The sequence below is a fragment of the Schistocerca nitens genome, chromosome 4, assembly GCF_023898315.1.
Source record: "Schistocerca nitens isolate TAMUIC-IGC-003100 chromosome 4, iqSchNite1.1, whole genome shotgun sequence".
NCBI classification, from domain to species: Eukaryota; Metazoa; Arthropoda; class Insecta; order Orthoptera; family Acrididae; genus Schistocerca; species Schistocerca nitens.
In genome coordinates, this window is record NC_064617.1 from 471,891,700 (window position 1) to 471,914,840 (window position 23,141).

At 39.7% G+C, this 23,141-nt stretch overlaps 1 protein-coding gene across 1 annotated transcript in view; it reads left to right on the forward strand.

Moving 5' to 3' along the window:
- LOC126251802 (venom carboxylesterase-6-like) overlaps nucleotides 1–23,141 on the forward strand; it is a 131,903-nt gene that overhangs the window by 24,175 nt on the left and 84,587 nt on the right. Inside the window, exon 3 of the mRNA XM_049952440.1 lies at nucleotides 19,660–19,936. Coding sequence (XP_049808397.1) covers nucleotides 19,660–19,936 — 277 coding nt within the window. The remainder of the gene's footprint in view (nucleotides 1–19,659; nucleotides 19,937–23,141) is intronic.

Genomic DNA, 23,141 nt, shown 5'->3' on the forward strand with positions numbered 1-23,141 from the left:
GAGATATGATACTGAGTGAAGTGTTTGACAGAGCACTGAAAGACCTAAGTCGAAACAAGGCCCCGGGAGTAGACAACATTCCATTAGAACTACTGATAGCCTTGGGAGAGCCAGTCCTGACAAAACTCTACCATCTGGTGAGCAAGATGTATGAGACAGGCGAAATACCCTCAGACTTCAAGAAGAATATGATAATTCCAATCCCAAAGAAAGCAGGTGTTGACAGATGTGAAAATTACTGAACTATCAGTTTAATAAGCCACGGCTGCTAAATACTAACACGCATTCTTTACAGACGAATGGAAAAACTGGTAGAAGACGACCTCGGGGAAGATCAGTTTGGATTCCGTAGAAATATAGGAACACGTGAGACAATACTGACCCTACGACTTATCTTAGAAGCTAGATTAAGGAAAGGCAAACCTACGTTTCTAGCATTTGTAGACTTAGAGAAAGCTTTTGACAATGTTGACTGGAATACTCTCTTTCAGATTCTGAAGGTGGCATGGGTAAAATACAGGGAGCGAAAGGCTATTTACAATTTGTACAGAAACCAGATGGCAGTTATAAAAGGTCGAGGGACATGAAAGGGAAGTAGTGGTTGGGAAGGAACTGAGACAGGGTTGTAGCCTCTCCCCGATGTTATTCAATCTGTATATTGAGCAAGCAGTGAAGGAAACAAAAGAAAAATTCGGAGTAGGTATTAAAATCCATGGAGAAGAAATAAAAACTTTGAGGTTTTGACATTGTAATTCTGTCAGAGATAGCACAGGACTTAGAAGAGCAGTTGAACGGAATGGATAGTGTCTTGAAAGGAGGATATAAGATGAACATCAACAAAAGCAAAACGAGGATAATGGAATGTAATCGAATTAAATCGGGTGATGCTGAGGGAATTAGATTAGGAAATGAGACACTTGAAGTAGTAAAGGAGTTTTGCTATTTGGGGAGCAAAATAACTGATGATGGTCGAAGTAGAGATGATATAAAATATAGACTGGCAATGGCAAGGAAAGCGTTTCTGAAGAAGAAAAATTTGTTAACATCGAGTATAGATTTAAGTGTCAGGAAGTCGTTTCTGAAAGTATGTGTACGGACTGTAGCCATGTATGGAAGTGAAACGTCGACTATAAATAGTTTAGACAAGAAGAGAATAGAAGCTTTCGAAATGTGGTGCTACAGAAGAATGCTGAAGATTAGATGGGTAGATCACATAACTAATGAGTAGGTATTGAATAGAATTGGGGAGAAGAGGAGCTTGTGGCACAACTTGACTAGAAGAAGGGATCGGTTGGTAGGACATGTTCTGAGACATCGATGGATCACCAATTTAGTATTGGAGGGCAGCGTGGAGGGTAAAAATCGTAGAGGGTGACCAAGAGATGAAAACACTAAGCAGATTCAGAAGGACGTAGGCTGCAGTAGGTACTGGGAGATGAAGAAGCTTGCACAGGATAGTGTAGCATGGAGAGCTGCATTAAACCAGTCTCAGGAGTGAAGACCACAACAACAACAACAACAACAACAACTTGGAATGATATTATTGGATGTAAATATTTGCTCTCTACATGAACTTAAATATTGCATTTTCGGTGCCTAAATTGTGGGTTACATACATAAAAGCTGTGCTGGATGAGAGGAACATATTTCATCAGCTTCCCTAAATCTTTAGCTTTAGCTTGTGTTATTGTAGGTTTCTGCAGCTCAGATAGCTTCAAATGCGTGACACAATCTGGTTGATGTATCTGACTTCCTTTTCTGGATTTCTTGCAATTCATGGACCTGTATGGCATAACTCGATTTACTGTTTCAGAAGAATCGATTTAAAAAGGTTTTTCATTGTGGAATTTCATCCGCTGTATTTTTAATCAGTTGATCTTGTCACTATCCAGACATATTATCTTCTTAAGAGTTACCTCTTACAAAGGTCTGATGCTTTTAAAATCGTCTTCCTGTAGATGAGTGATTTGAAATTTATTTCCTTTCTTCTTTGCCGCTCCAATAACTCAAATAAGACTTCCAGCATCAAAAATATATTGTTCTTTCTTCATCCCATTACCTATACATGAGAAATCCTGGTCACAGGCCATGAAAGAGTGTTCTCATACAAAAAATTTCAAATTAATTGTCTCAACACTAATCTCTGGATTCGTAACAACATACAGCAACATAAGAAATATTGAAATTTCTGTTTTATCCCCCACAAGTATCACTATAGCAGACCAATTTCCAAACATGCAAGGGAAGATTTTTCACGTAATGCAAAATAAATGAAGCAACTTCTTGCAATCCTCTACCTGCTTGTGCCTCTGCCGGAGATAGTATATCTCAGAAACTGGGAGTTTAGACAATGAAAGAACACTCTGCAAATCAAATGCTATAACACACATCTCAGGATCAGATCTGGCCAGTTCTACATCTTCCTTCATCTGTGATCTCGCCAGTTCAGCTCTTCGAAGGCGTAGTTGATGTGACAGTTCCAGCATTTTCTTTTCATTTTCATCAGTTGAAGCTGCTATTTCTGTTTTCTTAATTTTAGAAATTCTACACCTATCAGAATGTGGTGGATGGAATGAAAGATTGAAATCTGAAGTAAACATCTGATTGTGAAGAGATACCTTTACTGGGGTGTAATCTCGTTCCTTACACCCATCCAAATACAAACGATGCATTTTGGCAGTGTTCAGTTCTGGGCTAAGGCATTCTTGATTTGGATTGACCTTTCTGGAATAGGGTGAGTGGTACCATGGGAATGATGCTATGTGTTCTTTAACCTGACGTTTGCCTTCTGCAGGAGTTTTGTTTGCAGGTTCACATTTATCACGATTATCTATAGCGACTTCTCCCTTTTGTTTGTAAGAAGTAACAGCACAATCTATCCAACCAGACGAAATTTGAAATGTGTTTTGGAAAGCAAAGTCTGCACACATTAACATTAGTACCATCCTGTTTCTTTAAGATGTATGTACAAGTGAATGTACGACGTGATTCTGTTGTACTGTATGACCGCTTCTTCATTATTCATTGCAGCCAGTCCACAGATAAACTTTTTTGAGCTAATTCACCGTCTTTGTCAATGAAATAGAACCTTACAAAATTGCACTGCCTGTCTTCTTCAGGAACATTAACCTCACAGTTTTTTAGGACAATTGCAATGATGGAAACTAAACTTCTTGTACTTGCCAGTAACACATTCCATCTTCTTTACTTTTCGTTTCCACAAATCAGGATTCTTTGTTCTCTTTCTACCTTTATTTTGAATGGCAGGAGGGTCATCTTCAACATCAATAAAGTTTCAGCCCGCATCCAGATCAGGAATTTTATCTCGTTCAACGACAGTAACCGTTATTTTAGTTGAGGTACTTGGCATTTGACCATCATTTCCAGGATATGTGAGAGTAGGGTTACATCTTTTACTTTGTGGATCATTTATAGGCGCTGACTCAGCAAATGCTTGGAGTCTTGCTGATTCATCATTGGTTTGTCTTTTCACCTTTCTCTTTTTAAGCTTCCTTTTAGTGGTTTCATAATCAGAGTCATCTGCATATGAAGAAGCATGTGGAACTTATTCTTGATCAGAACCAGAATCATTCAGATTTTCTTCACTAAATGAATCCATAGTGTGTTACACCAATTTTGCACTCAATTTCAAAATAGTTGTCAACAAGTTAGAAGACTAATGTTTTACTCCTGAATGGCAAGTGAAAGATGTACAAAAATGATAGGCTGTAAAAACAATGTAATGAAGTAACCAATAACACAAAGAAGGGAGGCACTGGATACAAACTGGACCTATTAAGACAGTCATGAATAAAAAATAAGAACATAAGCAGCCAAGAATTTAAAATAAGGTGCACAAAGTTTATTACAAACACGAAACCATGCCATAAAAAATAAAAGAAAGAATAAAAGATGAATGGAAGAGCACGAATATTCTGTACTCACTCTTCAAAAAGATCATAGAAATATTTTTCTCTGAATTCGAATTGCTCATAATGTATGCACGATGGTTTATTTTTGTAATGTCCATAAATTTCTATCTGTTCTAATGTGTTAAGTAACAATCCATTAGGTGCATTGTGAATAATTTTTAAGTTATTCATTGTAGATCCTTCTGACTGATTGTGGCGTGTTAGGTGTTTCACAATACCGATTTATTATGAGACATGCATGAAGTGTTGTTGCAATCTTTACATAATATTTTATAAATACCAGAACTGAGGTAGGTATTACTGCAGTTGCCAGTTGTATGTTTCAGCCTATTCTGCAAAAGGTTATTAGTTGTAAGGCTGTTGTCAGATCGGTTCTCTTGAACAAGTTATTAATCTTGTCAGAAATTAAGCCCATGTATGTCATTTTGGTAAATTTGCTGTTGGGAATAATAAGATTGCTATCAAATTGTTATAATTTGCAAAGCAGATAATCAACTTCACTGGGGTTAAAACACTTACCTTTGCAAATTCGATTTAAAATGTTTAGCTCTTTTTGGATTGTATCTGGTCCGAGAGGCAATTTAAGTATTTCGTGAATCATAGATTTGGAAAAGGCTTTTTTCTGTTTAGTTGGATGGCATGAATTTGCATTAATAATTACACACCTGTATTCATATTTCAGTATGAGATCTGAAGATGGTCAGTAAACACAAAAATAAAGGTTTGTTGCGGTCGGTATTGTTTATGTTCATTTTAAAATAGTAACAAAAACCGTTGTTGGTCAAAAATGGTTCAAATGGCTCTGAGCACTATAGGACTGAACTTCTGAGGTCATCAGTCACCTAGAACTTAGAACTAATTAAACCTAACTAACCTAAGGACATTACACACATCCATGCCCAAGGCAGGATTCTAACCTGCGACCGTTGCGGTGGCTCGGCTCAAAACTGTAGCGCCTAGAACCGCACGGCCACTCCGGCTGACTACCGTTGTTGTCCAGGAGAAATGTTGTCAAAAATTACTAATATGAAATCCACATTCATTTAGACGAAGTCAAAGAGTACAGAGTTGCTGAGTAGTTTACATATCTGTACTGGTCTTCCAAGACTTCGAAAACAATACTAAAGTTTTTTGTAAATGCTCATTACAATATTTTCTGTTATATTAAATAAACCTCAGTCTTCACTGCGCTATCCTAGCAGAATAACTACACCGAAATGTGTGTCTTCGAAACGTAACCATTAATCCTCAAAAACGTTATTTCAGATTTATATTTTCCAACAAAGTAAGGCACACTAATTTTATGTACAGAACATACATTCAAAAAACATTGTTAAACACTTCTATTCATTAGTAAGATGTGTAACTGTTCCAAAAAATAAGAACAGCAACATGTAAATTCATGTCATTCCTCATTTTGAGCAGAATATCTTTTACTTAATTTCAACATAACACTTCTGTCACTAAACACATTTAATTCTACACACAAAAAAAAATAGAAACACCTAACACGTTTTCAAATTTAAACTTGAAGTTCAAATGTTTCAAGCAACAATGTACCATCTAGCGTCTATCATTCATTACCAACCTTTCACACACAGTTTTCTATTTTTGCATCAGGTGAGTCTTTGCACACTAATTCCACATTTCCACCTCTTTTACGTCACTGATTTGTTGTGAACAATAACAAATTTTTTTTTACTTGTTAAGGCTTTCTTAGAAGCTCACTTTTTGGATTTTTACATGTAATTAGATACGATCCTTTTTTATAACTAAAGTAAAATGTAATAGAATGTGCTTTTAACGCCTATTTCTACATAAACATAGATCGAAATAATAAATATGACAAATTATTGATCTCCATTTTCTGTTTACTTAAGCTAACATACGTTTATCTTTTTATCATTCCCTTAGACTTCACATCTGAGCAGTGTCCTGAGAAACTCATGACTTATAGATTGTTAAATCTACAGTGTTTCTTATGCCTAAGTGCTTCCCCGATATTGGATATTATAGATAATTTGTATTTGCATATGGTGCATACAGAATTTTAAATGGTCCTTGAGGAATGAATTTAATGTTACTGATTTCATGTCTGATTTCACTTGATTTCTTGTGATTTTTCACTAGAACCAAATTATCAGGTTTGAACATAGGAAGTTTTAATCTTTTGTCATGATGGCGAATCCTAGCTTCAGCTTATCTCTGCATCTAGACTCCAAGCAATTTCTTTTTGTCATTAACGTTAGTTTCACTCCACGGAGGAAATTCTAATAATCCTTCTACTAAACAGCTGGTCCTCATCTCTCTCAAGACTTCTTCTGGGGCAAAACGAGCACTCTCATGGTTCAGCGTATTCATTAGCTTCTCAAATTCTATCGTGTTTTTGCTCCAGTATCAATGATTGTCATGCAATAGGCATGGCAAACTCATCCTATTTCTCTCACGTAGTGTTCTGCTGAGTTACTCAAAGGATGATACATGGAAATGTATATCACTTCTGTTTGATTTACAGCCATCCCATCTTTCCATCTCTTCAAGCAAAATTGAGCATTGTTATCTGACTGCTCTCACTTTGGCTTAGCCACATTTACAAAGCAATCTAGAGCCATCTTGTGCATAACCTTGGTGTCGCTTTATGTAAGGGGAATAATTTTATAACTTTCAAGAAAAGCCCCACCGCTACCAAAATATATATCCAGCGTGATTACATTCATGTCCTCTACTGATAGCATTTGACACTTTTGCCCTCTGACAAATAACACAGGATCTAATGCTCTGTACTACCCTTTGTATTGTAGTGCCGCTACCCAGCATTTAAGCAGGAATTATAAATCTTTAGCAAAAATAACGACTAGTAGTTGGGAAGCCACTGTAGGGCATTAATAGTTGCGAATCGGCAGCCGCCACTGTGGCGATTTGTGGGTCACAAGGTCACATAAGGTGATCGTGAAGCCATGAGAGCTGGGTGCAGAGGTAAGCTGTACAGCATAGCGATAACCGTGTAGCTAGCAGGGAAAAGTCACCACGCCAGGGAAAGTCTCATGGTAAAAACAATGACTGCCAGAGTTCGAATTTCTTTGCTGGAAACCAACACACCAACACAACACCAAGGATACAACGGCAGTGAGACAGCTGTGTAGAACGATCAGGAACCATGGATTTGAGATGGGGTGGTGCTGACGCCAGCACTAAGTCCACAGATCTTGGAGTCACAGCCCCACCAACAAGCCATCTATGCCTGCTGCCAGTGGAACTTGGCACTATTACACCAGCCACCGTCTGACACCTGTCAGAGGGCGGCAAGTCGTACCCCCACGCACAGCTGTCTTCACATACTGCTGCAGTGTCACAAGCATAGTCAAGGGCCATGTGATCTCCATGGCGCTGAAGAAAGTAGTACACACGAAAGTGGATGTGTCAGCGATATTTGCGTCATGCCGAATGGAATTGCAGACGATTTTGTTGTTGTCGATACTACAGGGAATGCACAAGAAGTTGTTTCAGATGTTGAGGCAGAGTCGGTACAGACACCTGTATTTCCCCAGAAGTGAGGTGAACAGAGGAAAAGAAAAAGGAGACGAGCTCATAGAATGGATGATCAAGTCGATAGAGCTGAAACTGTTGATAAGTGTATGCCAGAGATTGAGATGTGGCGCGAGCTCAAGTGGTGTGTCACAACCTTGCAGAGCATGCATCTGACATGCGCAGCGAGTGTTTACAGCATAGCCACGGTCTGTTGTACATGAAAAAAATGAAATGGGTGAAGGGTGCAAAGCGAGTCTGAAAGTAGACGTTCTGAGTGAACATCATGCCAAAGTTAACCTTCAGTGACAGAAAACTGTTGCCAGTATGGAACTGTCATGGGATGCTTCTATTATACCAGGCAAATCACTGAAACTATGTCCAAATACATTAAGGGGTAACTCGCATGATACAGTGTCACCAGACCTCAGAAAGTTGTTTTGGATGAGAAAAAGTGCCGGAAAACCAAATATTTCGCCGGCCGTTGTGACCGAGCGGTTCTAGGTGCTTCAGTCTGGAACAGCCCTGCTGCTACGGTTGCAGATTCGAATCCTGCCTCGAGCATGGATGTGTGTCATGTCCTTAGGTTAAACAGGTTTAAGTAATTCTAAGTCTCGGGGACTGATGACCTCAGATGTTAAGTCCCATAATGCTTAGAGCCATTTCAGCCAAGCACTCGAGCAGAATTCAGTCTGTAAGGGGAGCTACAGTGGTAGGAATAATTTGGACTACCTGTCACAGTGATGTGAATGGTAGTGCTGTATGTGGTTTTCTTGTAAGGATAGTTTTCATAGTGTGTTGTCTTGGGAAGCGTAAGGAGAACTGTTGTCACAAGGATAGAGTTGCAAAGTTGTTTCAAAGCATAGTGTTAAGAAACCGCCAGGTAAACAAAGGAGATGCCAAACGTAAGAGTTTAATGAAACGAGATCACGTTTTATTGAATTTCGTATGTTAGGTGTAATTTATTGAGAAAAAAGGATCACTTTAGTTTGTAGGTGTGGAACGGAAAGTTGGAGAGTGTTTTTCATAAGCATGTCAACATGTCAAGTAGTGAAGAAGTCTGATAATATTTGAGTTCATTAGCATTGCTTGGGGCCCTTGAGTGATGTGAGATTAAGCAATACGTGCAAGAAACTAAAAATAAGTTTATGGAGTCAGAACTTAATGTAGCAGTGTAGTAGTTGAGAGGTAGGCAATATGGTATTATGTAGTTGCTTTACAGATTAAGGGTAAAGGTAATCATAGTAGAGAACCGGGTCGGAGCAAGACCGGAGGGACTGGGTCTTCTCTGTGGAGTGGGGCAGTGTAGTGTGCTACCCAGCGTTTGAGCAGAAATTATAATTCTTCACCAAAAGTAATGAGATGTAGTGCAGAAGCTACCATGGAGAATTACGTTAACAGCCACAAATCGGTAGCCACCAGTGTGGTGACATGATGATCAATTTAATACATGCGCAATGGGACTGCGAAACCAGGATATCCATGCACAGCAGTAAACTGTACCACATAGTAGTAACTGTGTTGCCAGCGGGCCGATTTCACCACTCAAGGGAAAGCCTCTTGTTATGGGCGACGTGATTAGGTGCCTGGTTTCAGTTGAAACAAATGGGCGCCAGAAGCATATAAACGAGTGTAAATTTCGATTTAGGGGTTCACTTCTCGTCAGTGGAAACCAACAGCACAGCTATGACACCAGGGTTACGACAGACAACGAGATGACTGGCATCGCCAGCAGCAGCGCTGTGTTGGAGAGTAGGCTGCACCTGCCACCAGCACCAACTTCCTCATGGGACTTGGTGCCAGTACCCTGCTGGCCGGCCGTCCATGCCCGCTGCCGTCGACGTTGAGTTTCCTCTGTAAACCAGTAAATGTCTTTTGACAACTTCTGGACCGTCTAACATATGTTTCCTCTTCCTCTTCGTCTTCCTGCATTGACCTCAGATGTGCTACATCGTTCAAGACTTCAGCATTGGATACATCTTCCACGTTACTATGTGTCGAATTACTAGTCCGATGATATATTCTTCAGCGTCTACTACATATTTATCATGGCTCTCTAAAAATGTCATCTTCGGATCAGATTCAGTTACTTCCTTTAGAATTACTTTCTTAGTTGGAGTATGATTTTTGAGTTGTAGTTCTTATTCTTCGCTTGGGACAATCTCGTCTGTATTTGCATGCATTAATGTTAGATTAGATTAGATTAGTTTTTCGTTCCACAGATCCGTGCTGAGGAGATCCTCGTGGATGTGGAACATGTCAATTTTTTTTAAAGCTGAAATAACAATACTAATAGTATGAGTATATACAATACATCATTTTTTAAGCTGAACTAACAATACCAATGGTATGAGTATATACAATACATCATTTGTTTCTATTACAAAATTCGTCATTGGAGTAGAAGGAGTTGGCCACTAGTAAGTCTTTAAGACTCCTTTTAAACTGATCTTTATTTGTAACTAAATTTTTTATGTGTGCTGGCAAATTATTGAAGATAAGTGTTCCTGAGTAGTGGACCCCTTTTTGAACTAAAGTAAGTGCTTTTAAGTCCTTGTGCAGGTCATTTTTGTTCCTGGTATTGTATGTATGAACTGAGCTGTATGTTGGAAAAAGAGATATATTATTTAGGACAAATTTCATTAATGAGTAAATATACTGAGAGGCAGTAGTTAATATACCCAGTTCTTTGGAGAGGTTTCTACAGGACGTCCATGAATTTACTCCACAAATAATACGTATTACACGCTTTTGGACTCTGAAAACTTTTGTTTGACTTGAAGAGTTACCCAAAAATATTATACCATATGACACTATGGAATGAAAGTAGGCAAAGTATGCAAGCTTTTTCACTTTTATGTCGGCTATGTCTGCTAACACTCGAATTGCGAATACAGATTTGTTAAGGCGTTTCTGCAGTTCTGTGGTGTGCTCCTCCCAACTGAATTTATTTTCAAGTTGTAATCCCAGGAATTTAAGACTGTCAACCTCTTCTGTCTGCTCTTCATCATACTTTATCCATATGCTGGGTGGAAACATCTTACAGTTTCTGAATTGCATATAGTGAGTCTTTTCGATGTTTAATGTTAGTGAGTTGGCTTTAAACCATTTATTAATATCCATGAAAATATCATTAGCAGATCTTTCTAGAACTACACTCGACATACTATTTATTGCAATACTTGTGTCATCTGCAAACAGAACGAATTCTGCTTCTGGCAGTGTAACTGATGAGAGATCAATAATGTACACAAGAAAAAGCAATGGCCCTAAGATGGATCCTTGTGGGACACCACATGTAATTTCTTCCCATTCTGATGATGACTGATGACTTAATTCACTAGTCCCTTGCACTGACACCCTTTGTTTCCTGTTAGCGAGGTATGACTTGAACCATTTTGCAGCACTCCCCGTGACGCCAAAGAATTCTAATTTATTTAAAAGGATGTTGTGGTTCACACAATCAAATGCCTTTGACAAATCACAGAAAATACCTGCTGCTTGCAATTTGTTATTTAATGATTTAAGTACATTTTTACTGTAGATGTAAATAGCCTTCACGGTATCAGAACCCTTAACAAATCCAAACTGTGTTCTTGATAATATGTTATTTGTGGTCAGAAGGTTGAGAAGCTGCCTGTACATTACTTTTTCAAAAATTTTTGAGAATGCTGGCAAAAGTGAAATCAGTTTGTAGTTTGATGGTATCTCTTTATCCCCTTTCTTTAATAGAGGCTTAACATCTGCATATTTCAGCTAGTCAGGAAATGTCCCAGTTATAATTGACTGGTTACACAAGTAACTTAGAATTGTACTAAACGCACAAGAATATGCCTTAATTAACTTTGTTGATATTTCATCGTAACCACTAGAATGCTTTGTTTTTAAAGATTTTATTATGTAAGTTATTTCTCTTGGTGAAGTGAGTGACATATTCATGTACCTGAAGCTATTTGTAAAGGCTAGTTTCAGAGATTCAAGGGCATTATTTACTGATCCTGACAATCCCATTCTATCAGTAACGGATATAAAGTACTTGTTAAATATATTTGCCACACTTTGCCCATCGGTTACTAATGCGTCATCTACCCTTAGTGCTATTTGCTCCTGTTCCTGTCTGGTTCTACCAGTCTCCTCCTTCACTATATCCCATATTGTTTTTATTTTGTTCTCTGACATTGCTATCTTCTTCTCATAGTGCATTTGTTTAGATGTCTGAATTACTTTTTTTTAGTATTTTACAGTATTCCTTGTATTTAGCTAAATCATCAGCATTGGAACTATTCTTGGTTGACACATACATTTTCCCCTTTGTCTTACATGAAATCTTTATTCCTTGTGTAATCCATGGTTTTATTATAGACTTCTGTTTAATTTGAGTAACTTTTAGAGGAAAACAGTTTTCAAACATCATAGTGACATTGTTCATGAATGTGTTATATTTTTCGTTCATGTCATAAGCACTATAAACATCCTTCCAGTTCATGTCTTTGAGAAGTTTTCTAAAGCTCTCAATTTTTGGTTGATTGACTATTCTCTTGTACTCAGATTTAGCAGTCTTGATAATCTGCTTAGAATTTACATCTAAAACAAGAAGCTGCATGTCATGATCTGATAGTCCATTTATTACTAGTTTTATGATATGATTTTGTTCCTTTGATTTGTCTATAAAAATGTTATCAATGGCTGTCCTTGAGGATTTAGTGATCCTAGTTGGAAAGTTTACAGTGTGAGTTAGATTGAAAGACAACATTACTAAATGTAGTAAATGTTTATTAGAAGATTGCATTAGAAAATCTGTATTAAAGTCACCAGCAATCAAAATTTCTTTGTTTCTTCCTGTTAAATAACCCAAAACAGCTTCTAGATGATTTATGAATAGATTATAATTTCGTGCAGGTGCTCGGTAAATAGTTACTATTATATAGGATCTGTTTTGGAACTCTACTTCTGTTGCACATGGTTCTAGATGCTGCTCTAAACAGAATTTATTAATGTCAGTGTTCTTGCATTTATGGCAGTTTTTAATAAATGTGGCAACTCCTCCTCCATCCATATGTACTCTGCAGAAGTAGGAAGCTAGCTTATATCCTGAAATGTCTAACATATCTATACCAGTAGTCACTTTATGCTCAAGGAGGCAGATTATGTCAATTTGGTGAGATGAATTCATTTCATCAATACAAATGATTAGTTCATCAACTTTATTTTCTCATCATTAGAGACTTTTCTATAAGAACGAACATACAGAGTTTCTGCAGCCCATCAGGTCGCGTATTCCTCGATCTCAACTTTTTCTAAAAACTCGTCGAAGATTTTGTGGTAGCTGATGTATTGCTTAGGATCGTCGGGTAATTCCTTTCACAACAACCATGCTATTTCTCATTCAGTCCTCCTATACTTGACACATTCAAGGCGCCATGCTATTTCTCATTCAGTCCTCCTATCCTTGAGACATTCAAAGCGCCTGAAACACATCTTGCAATAATCGTTGATGGACCCTCGTCCATGTTCTGAAATTGTCATGACAACAAATTCTCGACACAAATTATCGTAGTTCTGGATGAACCAGGCCGGCCGGAGTGGCCGAGCGGTTCTAGGCGCTACAGCCTGGAACCGGGCGACCGCTACGGTCGCAGGTTCGAATCCTGCCTCGGGCATGGATGTGTGTGATGTCCTTAGGTTAGTTAGGTTTAAGTAGCTCTAAGTTCTAGGGGACTGATGACCTCAGAAGTTAAGTCCCATAGTGCTCAGAGCCATTTGAACCATTTTTGGATGAACCAGACTGCTCCTAGAAACTTTTCTTTGAACTGTCAAAACCTTAGGTTCGTGATGTCTAAATTCAGTCCCCAGCGCTTTGCGTTGCCTACTAAGGAATCAATCAACAGATTAATCCTTTCTGTGTCACTCACGTCGGCAGGTATCACACGTGCCGAATGTTCTTAATGAAGTCGACCGGGTGCCAAACTCCTCGTTTCTTCTTGCTCTGTACTTCTGACTTCTGTTCTACCATCGGTTTACAGTTAGTCCTATCCTGATTCTGTAATTGTCATCTTAATGATTTTGCTTCCTTGCGAATCTTTGCTGTCGTAGTTTCTATCTCCCATGTTTCTTGCTTCAAGCAAGAACCTATTCTGTTATGCACCCTCGAAAGAGAGGTGCGCAATGCGGCGACTGCTGCAGAAGTTTCTTCAGAGATTTCTGTTTAGGTTACAGGCACCATTTCCTGTAACTTACCGTCAATCATTGGATCGATAGTTTCCTCCATTCTTTGAATTTGAGAATTGAATATTTCTTTAATGTTGGTAACTTGAGTTTGAACTTCGGTTACCTCATTTCTTACGGAACCTATCGATCTGCTAAGATCTGTAACACGTTGCCTTCGAATGCTCAAGATAGCCAACCTGTAAGATTTTACCTAATTCAAATATCGTAACTTCTATTTTGTTATGCTCAGTTTTCAAGTGACTACGGTTCTCCTCAATCTTAGTGGTGAGATTTGTATTCATGGCAATCATTAGTATTCATGTCAGTCATACTTAACTGCAAGTGTTTTGACACGTCCATTACGTAGGAAATGGTAGACTGTTGTCCATTGTTTGATTCTGTTCACGTTTAATTTGAATCAGAGTTGCTCCTGGTTCCTTGATGACTCAAATCGGAGTAGGTCCAGTCAAAGAATACGACAGACAGCTTGGGCCTTCCCTAGATGGCCACTAGCTGCAAATGTGGCATCATTGGTCCGTTTGTTAGCATCCATCTTGGATTCAACTGGTAATGTCTCGCCTGGTACAACGGTATTAGGAGCCATTTTGCTTCGACCTCTTTCGTGTCTAACTAAAACATTAATACAGTCAAATGCAAATTACTGTACCATTCCAAACGGTTTTCTGCCTACTGTTTTGTGAGTTGTCGTCCTAAACTTTCAGATTTTGTTATCTAAGTGATTTTTCGAAATTGAAAATTATATATATTACTCTGTTGTGACGGCATACAAGTTTGAAAAGTCCTTTCGTACATTACCTTGTATAACAGAACCGGTCATTTCTAAATATGAAATCGATCTGAAGGGTCTCAAAAAATTGTTCATGTAAGAATTAACTATTAGTTATTCTGTTGTCCGGAACCTATATTTAACTACGAAATATTAAGCATAAGAGTGTGCCGATAATACCAAATTTCAGGCATTATCTCTCACCACAGACAACGCAGTGGCCGAAGGCCTTCGCTTAACGACCGAGAGCGTTTGCGTAGAGGTGTCAGTGCTAACAAACTAGCAACACTGTTTGAAATAACTGCAGAAATTAATGTGGGACGTGCGACGGACGTATATGTTAGGACCGTGCGGTGAAATTTGTCGTTAATGGACTATGGCAGCACTCGACAGACGCGAATGCCTTTGCTAAGAGCACGACATCGCCTGCAGCGCCTCTCCTGGGCTCGTGACCATGTCAGTTGGACCATAGACTCTAGAAAACTGTGACTGGTCGGATGAGGTCCGATTTCAGTTGATAAGAGCTTACGGTAAGGTTCCAGTTGGCGTAAACCCCACGAAGCCATGGACTCGTCAACAAGGTGCTGTGTAAGCTGGTAGTGGCTCCATAAAGTTGTGGTCTGTCTTTACACGGAATGGATTGGGTCCTCTTGTCCAAGTGAAACGACCATTGACTGGAAATACGTAGTTGTCTTTGGCTACTTGGAGACCATTTGTAGCCATTCAGAGACTTCTTGTTTCCAAACATGGAATTGTCACCGAGTCACAGTTGTTCGCGATTGGTTTGAAGAACATTCTGGACAGTTCGTGCGAATGATTTGGACATGCAGATTTTCCGACATTAATCTCATCGAACATTCATGGGACATAATCGAGAGGTCAGTTCGTGCACAAAATCCTGCCCCAGCAACATTTTTGTAGTTATGGGCGGCTAATGAGGCAGCATGGCCCAGTATTTTTGCAATGGATTTTCAACGACTTGTTGACTCCATGCCTCGTCGAGTTACTGCACTACATCAGGCAAAAGGAAGTCCGACACGATATTATAGGGTAGCCCATGACTTTTTCCGTCGTTGTATATTTTATTTAAGGCAATCAAAATCAAACGAACTTCACAAAGCACAATGATGATAGGTGGCTCCGATTTCTAATCACGGTAGACACATAAATACAGTTCACTTATACACTGTACTGCCTACCTTAACCGTAGTCTATATGACTGGTTCCATGATCACCATATCAGTATGTAGACTCTAAAGGAACTGGTTTTAAAGTCATCTTCTGACAACCTCTCTGAAATCGAAGGTGGACACGAAGTTTGTCGCCACGCTCTGAAGGAGCAAATGAATTTCATGTTTCACAATTGATTCCGGATGTACTTAAAATGAATAATAACTGTGTCGGATCAGAAGAAATTTTTCTTAGAAACAAGGTGAACCAATGTCTCTGAATTGCTACGTTGGACTGTGGCTACCACCTTAAAGTTGAAGTTAACAACAAGTGAAATTCGTAGTTATTGAAAATTACTTATTCCTATTCTCTAATGAAATCATTCAATAGCAAAATAGTGAAGTAGCAGTGCGACCATCATACACAAATAAAACAGATTAGCTCAGAAGAAGCAGCTGCTTTATGACGAGAAACTGAGCTTATGACAAATAAGCATCTTCGTAAGAATTTCAAAACTAAAATAACACTTACAAAACATTTATATAAAGTATTATGGTCAGGAAACAGGATATGTATTGATTTTAGGTAAATAACTTCAGAAATAATTTGAATAAAGTGCATCTATCAATAAAATAACTGCACCACATCTATCGAAATGACTGACTGCACTTTAACAATTCGAAGTTTCCTAAATTACGCAAAAGTTCTTGCCTTGGGTAAATGATGGTTGGTTCTTTACGTTTCAGTAAAAAAAGGAAAAGAATGCAACAAGTCGTTTCGACTGCCGTCGCCATTATGCTTGACGTTGTTGCGTCCAACATTTCCACCTAGATAAGGTCTGGAAAAATCTTTCATCCTGTGGCTTGTAGTTTTGAGGGACGACTTTTCCATACAAATTATGTAGTTACATCAAATACTGGGGTGGAGAACGCTGAAGAAGCACGTTTAAAATTTCACCTCACAGTGTACTTGCAGACAGATGGCCCTTTCCACACCGTCCACATGCCTGCCTCCGAGTCCTTCTCTACAATTTTTCGCTTGTCAGCGCTACAAGGTCATGCAGATTTTGCCTCCCTTCACTTATAGTTTGTTCTTGGATATTACAGTTGCCTGAGATAGTAACACTCAGTCTATGTAGAATAAACCTACACTGTAATAAAGTAATAACATTAAAATTAACAACAAATGATTTATTCTTCCATCTTCATTTAGATGAGGTGAAAGAGTAATAGGTTGCTGACTAGTCGGCACATCTGTATCGGTCTTTCAAGACTTCGGAAAAAAATTTAAAAAATTGTAATAAACGGTTAGTGACAGTTCTGACTGTTACGTCACAAAGTGCCACTTTGAGATAAAGAGACGGCACAGGAGAGGAAGTCGCTGCAGGCCGCATCAAACCAGTCAGTAGACTGATGCCCCAAAAAAGAAGGAAGTATGCACATTTATTTTGATAACTCCAGTTTCATACACACATTGTCTGGCAATCATTGGCGAGGAGAGCGCACAATGATGCAACATCGCAGCCAAGGAATATGAGCTTGTTTCTGTGTGAAGTACTCCCCGTTTCCACGAGGACTGAACACTTGCGATAATTGAGTTCCCTGTATGAAAATGACCTGCAGAACCGTCAGTCGCGGCGATATAATTTTTGTGATACGGCTTTACCGTTACCATAGTTATTCGAAGGAAAGTCAAAGTTTCATGTTATTTATCAGCCAGAAAAGTTACGTGTACCGTAAACAGCAGCAGCTTTGCTTAGCTGCAACGTGAAACGATCAGAAAATGTTGTTTCCATGTTTTCAGTCGAAACTCTCTCTTTTCAAACACAACTGAATAGAAAGAAGATTTTTATTTGCCAACAATCATAAAAGATCAAAATTTATAGACTGCAATTAATGTAACTGCGCTTTGCATATCAAAAAAGTATCTCTTCGGCTTTCAGTCTTTACGGTCAAGTGGAAGCTCTGAATATCATACAAGGGTGGAGGCATAGACCGGGCCCAAACGCTGATCAGAAAAAAATAGAAAAACAAGAAAGACCATCTAAGAATTAACCGGAAGAGATACGTAAGTTATCCTGCCCTCATATTCCCATCTTATGCCTAGGAGAAGAATCATTTCCCTCGGCCCGCCACTGCAACGCACTTTCTTGTCACAGTGTCACGTCTAATGTCATTTCATCCTCGCAGTATCACGAGAAAAATTACTACCACTGAACAGACGTCTATTGCTAACATGGTTCATGTGACAATAGTGCATTTGGCTCCTACAAGTGACAGCTATACAGCTTACTCATGTTCAACAGTAGAGCCGGCCGCGGTGGTCTCGCGGTTCTAGGCACTCAGTCCGGAACCGCGCGACTGCTACGGTCGCAGGTTCGAATCCTGCCTCGGGCATGGATGTGTGTGATGCCCTTAGGTTAGTTAGGTTTAAGTAGTTCTAAGTGCTAGGGGACTGATGACCACAGATGTTAAGTCCCATAGTGCTCAGAGCCATTTGAACCATTTTTTTTTTTTCAACAGTAGAGTTTCTTCTGCTAGTTCTCTTCGGTATTTACAATGGCCGGCGAGCGGGTAGCGAAGCAAACATTTCACCTAAGTGACTGTAGGCTTTCCCGGCGTAAACTATTGATGAAGGTTTCTCGGGTCTCCAGCCGGGTGGTAGCGTTGATATCTCGCGACGTTTCGGGAAGTGTCATACTACCCATCTTCTGGCGAAGATGGCCAGAAGATGGGTAGTATGACACTTCCCGAAACGTCGCGAGATATCAACGCTACCACCCGGCTGGAGACCCGAGAAACCTTCATCAATTTCACCCAAGGCTTCAGATTTCTGCCGACTGGAGACTGGAGTGGCTTGTGTTAGTGAAGTAAGCAATAAAAAAGAGTGCAAGGAATATGTAATTTGCTTTCCACTCCATTTCTACTCCTCCCACGTTCTGGATGGTACGATCTGCTGTGTACATAAAAACAATTGGACGACCTTCTGTGGCTGAAAATCGATCTTACAGGATATTTTTAACGTTGTGCCTGTGCACAGCTATATTCTAAACTAAAGGCTCGTGTAGATAAACGTATGCTCTGCAACTGAACATCGCCAATGACGTAATTACTGAGTTTGCATCACTTATAGCAAGCAAATGCTAAGTTACGCTCTAATAACCTTTAACTTTTATTTCTAATTAATTATTTATGCACAATGAATAATTTATGAGGAAGAAATAAAATCTGCGCTTTATTATACATCACACTTCCACAAGTAATCAGATAAAGATTTTTCCGTAGTTTAAATATTTTTGGAAAGTTTATACAATTTGCAATTTACTTATTAGAATGATATATTTAATTAGTTGTGTTTCATGTTTTTCATAAATATAGTTCATTTAAGTAATATTTTTCAATAATGCTTCATTTTTATTAAACCTACTTACAAAATTATAAAATTTGTTAAATCTGTGTAGAAAAGTTTGCTACCCATTAATTTTATTGGAGGGGGCGGAAGGGGAGAGTTCAATATTGGTAGTTCGGCCAGGGGTGTATAACCTCCTCGCGACAACTCTGAGCACAACCCGTCACATATGCGTTCGGTCATTGTCGGAGTGACACAGAGATACTCAACAAATGTAGTCGGAGACATTAAAGATAATTTGCATTGCAGAGGGCTAACCGAATCAAGAAACCTACTGCTTTCCTCCACATACACCTCAAGTAATTCCTAAGACGGAAAGGTTATATAAAATCAAACTTATAGGCTCAGAGAGACCAACTTCCTTCCCGCGTAGCATTAGTGAATGGACTAGGAAGGGAGAAATGACCATAGTATAATACGTACCCTTCACCACATACCATACAGCGCCTCACGGTATAATGATATAGATGTGGATGAAGGCTGTGGACAAAACTATTTCGTGGTGCCCTGTTGTCATCTCTCAGTCGAATTACCTGTCGTGCAACTGACTTGGTCAAAAATTTCAATTTAAAATGGAAAAGGTGAGGTCTGCGAAAGTCTCTTATCACGCAATCACTGACGCATTCGCAGGATCCTCAGCCAGCCGGTGGCTGGGAAGGGATACGCGACGCCACGGAGTACGGCAGCGATTGCATACAGCCCGACGGCAGCGGCTCCGAGGACTGCCTCTACCTGAACGTGTACGTGCCGGGCGTCCCAGAGCAGGGCGCCAACCTGCCCGTGCTCTTCTGGGTGCACGGCGGGGGCTTCTACTACAACAGCGGCTCCGACACCGAACACGGACCCGACTTCCTCATCTCCTACGGCGTCATCCTCGTCACCATCAACTACCGGTTGGCCCAGTTCGGTACGTATGCCTCTCCACACGCTACCTGCGACCCTCTTTGCTGCATTGCCTTGTGAACCAATTTGAAAATGTTCTGTCACTGTTTTCAGTCAAAACGTCACAAAGGATGCAAGGGGTATAAGTACAGATATTTTTGGTACCTTGATATGTATACATGGCAACGGCCTTGCCGCTGATCACCGAAGTTAAGCGCTGTCGGGCGTGACCGGCACTTGGATGGGTGACCATCCGGACCGCCATGCGCTGTTGCCATTTTTCGGGGTGCACTCAGCCTCGTGATGCCAACTGAGAAGCTACTCGACCGAATAGTAGCGACTCCGGTCAAAGAAAACCATCGTAACGACCGGGAGAGCGGTGTGCTCACCACACTTCCCCCCTACCCGCATCCTTAGCTCAGGATGACACGGCGGTCGGATGGTACCGATGGACCACTTGTGGCCTGAAGACTGAGTGCTTTAATATGTATACGTACCATTGTGTTAGTTGTAATTTCTCTAAATCGAACAGTCTCCCCTCAAACATATCACAAACCTTACGACCTGATGTTTTCTGTATGGCTTCAACTGCACTGCCTGTCAGTGTAAACTAACCAGTTACATCCATGTGCCCACCCTTCAGTACCTGACCTGCTGTCCAGGTGAAAATAAGCATTAATGACTTTCGTGGAGGTATGTACGTTCTATGCAACTAAATGAAGGCAGTATGTTTATTGCCATACGCGTTTCTCTTCTTTTATCTGGGAAGCATCATCAGTGGCCTGAAATACATGGGTCTTTTTTATACATACAATAAACGATTATGTGATAGCTATAATATGCTGCTATATTCCATTTTGTCGTTTTTTTCTCTTGCTTTTTAGGTTAGAAGCAATTTTTGTAGCACAAGTCCCGTATAGTGAATGTATCGTTTGGTGCTACTTACGGTTTCAGCTATCTATCACATAATACGTTTATTGTATGTATAAAAAGAAACATGTATTTCAGGCCACTGATGATGCTTCCCAAATAAAAGAAGCGAAACACGTATGGCAATAAACATATTGCCTTCGTTTAGTCGCATAGACGGTACATACCTCCACGAATTTAGAGCAGCTATGGGAGAGACGGAAAACAGATAAAAATGACGATTAATGACTTTGTCTTGCCACATGCACTTGAAGGTACTAAACAATCATAAAACATACTTCTCCTAATAATTATACTTATTAATTCGCAAATGAAGTAAATACGGATGTAATGTTGTTCAGAACAGCGTATTCAGTCCAGTAGAAATATCTGTACTTGCACCCATTACAACGTGTTTGTTCAAGACAAATGAATAGAAAATGGTAGCATAATGAAAGTAGGCTATAGACCGATCGCCCATTTCTGCAAAAAAAATCTGAGTAAAGCATGAAACATTTTTAACAGAGGAATGTTCTGCGTTCGGCATCAGCGATAAAAATCCTTAAGAAAGAGATGTAAGAGCAAACCCTTATCATAACGTGTAATTGTCACATTTGCTAATAACAAACAGTGTGTTACCGTCTTATGGTTTTAGTGCTTGCAGCTTCCTTAACCGCATAACATCCATCCGGCAGTAATGTGGCGTAGTGTTATCAGTTCAACTTGATAATAAATTCAGTTGGGAGGAGCACACCACAGAACCGCAGAAACGCCTTAACAAGTCTGTATTTGCAATTCGAGTGTTAGCAGACATAGGCGACATAAGAGTGAAAAAGCTTGCATACTTTGCCTACTTTCATTCCATAATGTCATATGGTATAATATTTTGGGGTAACTCTTCAAGTCAAACAAAAGTTTTCAGAGTCCAAAAGCGTGTAATACGAATTATTTGTGGAGTAAATTCACGGACGTCTTGTAGAAACCTCTTCAAAGAACTGGGTATACTAACTACTGCCTCTCAGTATATTTACTCCTTAATGAAATTTGTCCTAAATAATATATCTCTTTTTCCAACAAACAGCTCAGTTCATACATACAATACCAGGAACAAAAATGATCTGCACAAGGACTTAAAAGCACTTATCTTAGTTCAAAAAGGGGTCCACTACTCAGGAACACTCATCTTCAATAATTTGCCAGCAAACATAAAAAATTTAGCTACAAATAAAGATCAGTTTAAAAGGAGCCTGAAAGACTTACTAGTGGCCAACTCCTTCTACTCCACTGAAGAATTTTTTAGTAGAAACAAATGATGTATTGTATATATTCATACTATTAGTATTGTTATTTCAGCTTTTAAAAAAAAAAGTGACATGTTTCACATCCACGAGGATCTCCTCAACACGGATCTATGGAACGAAAAACTAATCTAATCTAATCTTATCTCCCAGGTGTGTAGCAGTTGTGCACCTACCAGAATCAAAATATTAATTCCCGCGCGGGGTAGCCGCTCGGTCCGTGCGGCTCCGCACGTAGGAGGTTCGAGTCCTCTCTCGGTCATGGGTGTGTGTGTTGTCCACAGCGTAAGTTAGTTTAAATTAGTGTGTAGGCGTAGAGACCGATGACCTCTGCAGTTTGGTCCCATCATTTCCAAATTTCAAAAAAATATTAATTCTTATTAGTCTTGCTGTCTCCGCCGAACGTAGAGAGGTTGATGATGGAGGTAGTTGTGACAATGAAAATGATTATAATGCATACATTCATTTGTAACAAATGACTATACCTAATTAACCCGTTGGTTTGATCACCAATGGATGCACTATATGATGAACCAAAACATTGTAACCCATTACTCAAAAGCGAGTTGGTCCACTTCTGGAACGCAATTCAGCGATGATTCCGCGTGCGATGGATTCGACAAGTACTTGATACGTCTCACACTTCCTGTGACTTACGGGCAGTTGGTTTGTGAGCGCGCAGCTGGCACCCGATAGCGTCCCAGTTGAGTTTCATCCGTTTCAGATAAGCCGAATTTGATGGCCAAGACCTAAACATGAGTTCAATATCATGCCTCAAACCACTGCAGCACGACTCTGTCCTTGTGCAACATATGCAGCTTATAGTATGGGGGTTGGGGGGTTGTTTGGGGAAGGAGACCAGACAACGAAGTCATCGGTCTCATCGGATTGGGGAAGGATGGGGAAGGAAGTCGGCCGTGCCGTTTCAAAGGAACCATCCCTGCATTTGCCTGGAGCGATTTAGGGAAATCACGGAAAACCTAAATCAGGATGGCCGGACGCGGGATTGAACCGTCGTCCTCC